Source organism: Babylonia areolata, chromosome 1 (genome assembly GCF_041734735.1).
Source record: "Babylonia areolata isolate BAREFJ2019XMU chromosome 1, ASM4173473v1, whole genome shotgun sequence".
Classification (NCBI taxonomy): Eukaryota; Metazoa; Mollusca; class Gastropoda; order Neogastropoda; family Buccinidae; genus Babylonia; species Babylonia areolata.
In genome coordinates this window covers 68,039,218-68,044,217 of record NC_134876.1, presented here as the reverse complement: position 1 = coordinate 68,044,217, position 5,000 = coordinate 68,039,218, and the positions used below count along the sequence as shown (strand labels likewise).

Here is a 5,000-nt window from a genome sequence, read left to right as displayed (position 1 = left end):
GTGTGTGTGTGCGTGCGTGTGTATGTGTGTGTGTGTGTGTGTGTGAAGTCAAGTCAAAAATTTTATTTCAAGATAGTGATTGAATAAGCAAAAACTGGGTGTTTTTTTTTCTTTTTATAATTTGTTGTATCAAGCCATGTGTGAATGTGCGTGCGTGTGTGTTTCGTTTAATTTTTTTACATCAAGCCATGTGTGTATGTGCGTGCGTGCGTGTATGTGTGTGTGTGTGTGTGTGTGTGTGTGTGTGTGTGTGTGTGTGTGTGTGTGTGTGTGTGTGTATGTGTGTGTGTGTGTGTGTGTGTGCGTGCGCATGCGCGATGGTGTTGCAGTAGTTGTTAGTAGTGGTGATGCTGTTGCTGGTGGTGGTAGTGATTATGGTGGTTGTGGTGGTTCGAGAAGAAACATGAACTTAACAAGGGCTGAAGAATTGTAAAAAAAAAAATTTTCTCAAGACCTGACTAAGCGCGTTGGGTTACGCTGCTGGTCAGGCATGTACTTGGCAGATGTGGTCGGTAGCGTATATGGATTTGACCGAACGCAGTGACGCCTCCTTGAGCTACTGATACTGATACTGATACTGAAGAATTGTAAGCCACAAACAGCAATCAGTCAAGACTCAATGGGCAAGGCCTTTTTGTCCAGAATAAACCATATACACATCAGACAGACGAGGCGAAACACATATATTGCGGAGCCTTGGTGTATTCACTGTGATAAAGGGATACCGCTAAATGGGGGCTGCAGAGAAATTAACCCAGAAATTTTCTCTTTTTTTATAAAAAGAAGAGAAAAAAAAGCTGCAAGTACGTTAATTGACACATTCCCTTCATTTCACATAATAATCATGTTATTTTTGAGAAAGGTCAAATCTCGTTTTTGCATTCAATTTTTATTTTTTATTTATTTTTTTATTTAATATTTTGAATCACCCATGGCCTAATGCATGTCATAGGTCTTTTTGTTCTTTTTCTTGTTTTGATCTTGTTTTGGGCCTTGTCATGCTTTCTTTAAGTTGCATGAATTCTCCGGACTCAACATTCTTTACCATATCTTCAACCTCTCTGTAATTTCCTTGCCAATCACTACACGTTTCTTCCCAAAACTCGCTTTGTGTTTTTCATCTCTCATTCGCACCTCACCAAATTTGTCATGTCTTGTCTCGACTTTATCTGACCTTGCCGTATTTGTTATACATTTGCTTATTATTAAAATATTCACCTGAGCTGTTCTACTCTTACCTTGTTTTACCAACTGCGTGAATTTCTCTTGTTGGGATAATAAAAGATTTTGTACCTGTATCTACTTGCCTTCCCTTCAGGTTCCGGCGTCAACGAGGTCTTCGATGATATTTACTCCCCGACCTCCAAGTCAGTGCAACAGGGCAAGGTGTTCACCGTGGACAACACCATGAGGTACTCCCGTTCCCACATCCTCCGCTACGGCACCACGCGATCCATGCCTGAAGACCACCGCCACAACAACCACCACCACAACAACACAACCAGCTACCAAAACGGCAACGTCATCAGCAACGGCAGCGCCACGACAGGGAGGCGTCTCTACTCCTCCAACCCTCGCGGGAGAGCCCCAGCGAGGAGAATCTTCTCCTCCAGTAGCGGAGGAGGAGGAGGAGGGGGAGGTGGAGGAAGTCACTTCAGGAGGAGCGCCCTTGAAAAGAAAGAGGACGCAGTGTCCTTTTTCGACATCGAGATGGACAAGTCCCCCTTCTACCAGTACCGGCCTGGGGAGGAGATCTCGGGGGCCGTGCACATGGACATCCACCACAACGTGGAGATCCGCTTCGTGGAACTGGTGATCGTGGGTCAGGGCAGCACCACGGTGCTCAAGTCCAGACAGGGGCTGCCCGTGACGGTGCGCGAGAGCTACCTGAGGAAGCAGACCTTCGTGATCGGCACGCTGGACGCCATGTGGAGCTCGGTGCTGACCCCCGGTCACTACGTGTCCAGGTTCAAGTTCCGCCTGCCCAAAGACCTGCCGTCAACCATCGTGCACGATGACCTGTCCAGCGGCTTCAAGATGGACATCAGTTACCACATCAAGGTACTGGGCTTGTTGCTGTTGTTGTTGTTGTTCTTTTTGTTGTTCTTGCTTCTATGGTTGCTTCAGATGGACATCATTTACCCCATCAAGGTACTTCTCTTGCTGCTGCTGTTGTTGTTGTTGTTGCTTCATATAGACATCAGTTACCACATCAAGGTACTGCACTTGCTGCTGCTGCTGTTGTTGTTGTTTCTATTGTTGCTTCATAAAATTATGGACATCAGTTACCGCATCAAGGTGCTGTGCTTCTTGCTGTTGTTGTTGTTGTTGCTTCATATGGACATCAGTTACTATATCAAGGTACTGTGCTTGTTGCTGTTGTTGTTGTTGCTACACATGGACATCAGTTACCACATCAAGGTACTGCAATTGCTGCTGTTGTTGTTGTTGCTTCTATTGTTGCTTCATATGGACATCAGTTACCATATCAAGGTACTGTGCTTGTTGCTGTTGTTGTTGTTGTTGTTCTTGTGTCTTTTGTTGCTGCTGTTGTTGTTGTTGCATCTATTGTTGCTTCATAAAATTATGGACATCAGTTACCGCATCAAGGTACTGTGCTTGTTGCTGTTGTTCCTTCTGTTGCTGCTGCTGTTGCTGTTTTCTGTCAAAGCAGAAAGATGTGGCCTCAAGAACTGAACAACTGACATGCTGTGCATAATTATGATCATTCCCTCTTTGGGGATTGACTGCAGAGTTGCTTGTCTTTCAATCACTTAATCAGTCAATCAATCAGTCAATCAATCAACCAATCAATCAGCCACTTACTTTATTGTCTGAAACACATGATTACCTTAGGAATTCGTTTAAGAGAGAGAGAGAGAAAAAAAAAGAAAATATAACAGACATTCCACCATAAAATCAATTTGCATAAGTCGACCTGACAAATTCCTCACAATTCCTTTCAGGCCTTAACTCTCTCCATACGAACGGCGAAAGAGACGACGTTAACAGCGTTTCACCCCAATTACCATCATCAAAATATTGCAAGCGGAAGGCTCTTATACTGAAGAGGTGAATGTTGACAAAGAATACCACAATTCTGACGACGGAAGCTAAAGGTTGGGTCATTCAGACACCCACTGGACATCCGATGAATCTGTGTAGAGGAGAAGAGAGGACTGGCCGTACTGAGTGAGTTAAGCTCCACTGATGTCACCCAACTATGCCACGGCTTCAAAAGACGAATATCTGTGTTATTTTCAAGACCAGTTGGGGAGCTTTGAGCTATTGGTCTTGAGATCACACGTCAGTGTATACAACGCTGTGGTTTTAACTGTTTCATAACAATCTCTTCAGTGCGCAGCGACTGTCAGTTGGATCGTATACGCTGAGTCTGTTGCACATAGTGGCTCGATGGAAAAGTGTAATAATTATTATATGGCTGGTACGTTCAGTCGTGCGTGTGTGTGTGACGTGTGTGTTACCATGTGTGTGTCTGTGTGTGTGTTTCTGTGCAACACTCACATACATGCATGCCGTCACACCCCCAGCGAGCATGAACATGTACACTTGGACACACACACACACACACACACACACACACACACAGTGAGAGACGGAGATGGCAAGACACATACACGCTCTTTCAGTGTTTGTGCATACTTATGCACAGAGAGAGACAGAACAAGAACAATAAAAACAAGAGGCAAAGCCTTCAAGACTCACTTGTGCTTCACGCTTTATCCTGTAAAGGAATCATTAGGAGGAAAAAATAAAAATAAAAATAAAAATAAAAAAAGATATTTTAAAAATGGTTAAAAAGTGCTCTGTATTAAATATAATGGATAAGCTTGGGAAAAGAAAAAAGAAAAGAAAAGAAAAAAAATGTAATGTTTAAGATGAGAAAGATCAGTTTAAAGCAAATTAAGTCCCCTAGCATTAATTACAGAGTAATTTCCCTTTTTTACTATCTGCACCAAAACGTTTGCAAAATAAATAAAACTTCCATGCTGAGCAAAAGAAGTTCCTGTTTGGACAAAACAAGGTAATAATGACTGCTCTTGTTGTTGTGCCAGAATATCAGATCAAAGCGCCAAGTTTAGAGAATACAAAAAATATAGATATAACAGTAAATGCAGTTTCCATATAATTATGCTTCTTTTTTATTTTTATTTTTTTGTGCCCATCCCAGAGGTGCAATATTGTTTTAAACAAGATGACTGGAAAGAACTGAATTTTTCCTATTTTTATGCCTAATTTGGTGTCAACTGACAAAGTATTTGCAGAGTAAATGTCAATGTTAAAGTTTACCACGGACACACACACACACACACACAACCGAACACCGGGTTAAAACATAGACTCACTTTGTTTACACAAGTGAGTCAAAAAATGTTTTATTTGACAAAGGCTTATGGGGCACATCAAAGGGGAGACATATAAACAAAAGTGGACGTGAACATCAATATCAAATACAATATCTAAGAAACAGAAAAGAGTATGTCCTCATAATCAGTGTTGTTGTACATTATTAAGTTTGGTTTAGTAATTGCATTTGTTTATCAAGACATTTTAAGAGAGAAAGCCCACGGTGGCTCGATCGTGTATGTGTTTTTGCATCATTTACCACTTACAGCTGTGTCGATTTTTTTTTCCAAGTCTGACGGTAATGTTTTGTACTGAATAGGTGCACACACACACACACACACACACACACACAGGTCCCACACAACCACTGTCCATACCCCAAGAAAACCACTCGGATAATTGTGGCCATCACACTGCGCATACGTCGCGAAAGTAAACTTCCGTGTTCTAATTCTCTGTTGATTCAAGCGGCGGGGAAGTTGTTCTTCGGTTTGTTTCGTTGCTTTTTGTAGCCGTGATCTATATAGGCCTGTGTTTCCGGGCCCATCAAACTGATGAAATGAGGATGGGCTTCGCTCATCAATAGATAATGCAAACAGAACTGGAAGGAAATTGCTTATGGAAAAAAAAAA

General features: G+C 42.2%; 1 protein-coding gene across 2 annotated transcripts in view; it reads left to right on the top strand.

Moving 5' to 3' along the window:
• Window positions 1-5,000, top strand: part of LOC143286159 (uncharacterized) — a 55,370-nt gene that overhangs the window by 43,622 nt on the left and 6,748 nt on the right. For both annotated transcript variants that reach the window (XM_076593777.1, XM_076593768.1), the window contains one exon: window positions 1,319-2,061. In XM_076593777.1, the coding sequence (XP_076449892.1) occupies window positions 1,319-2,061 (743 nt within the window). The remainder of the gene's footprint in view (window positions 1-1,318; window positions 2,062-5,000) is intronic.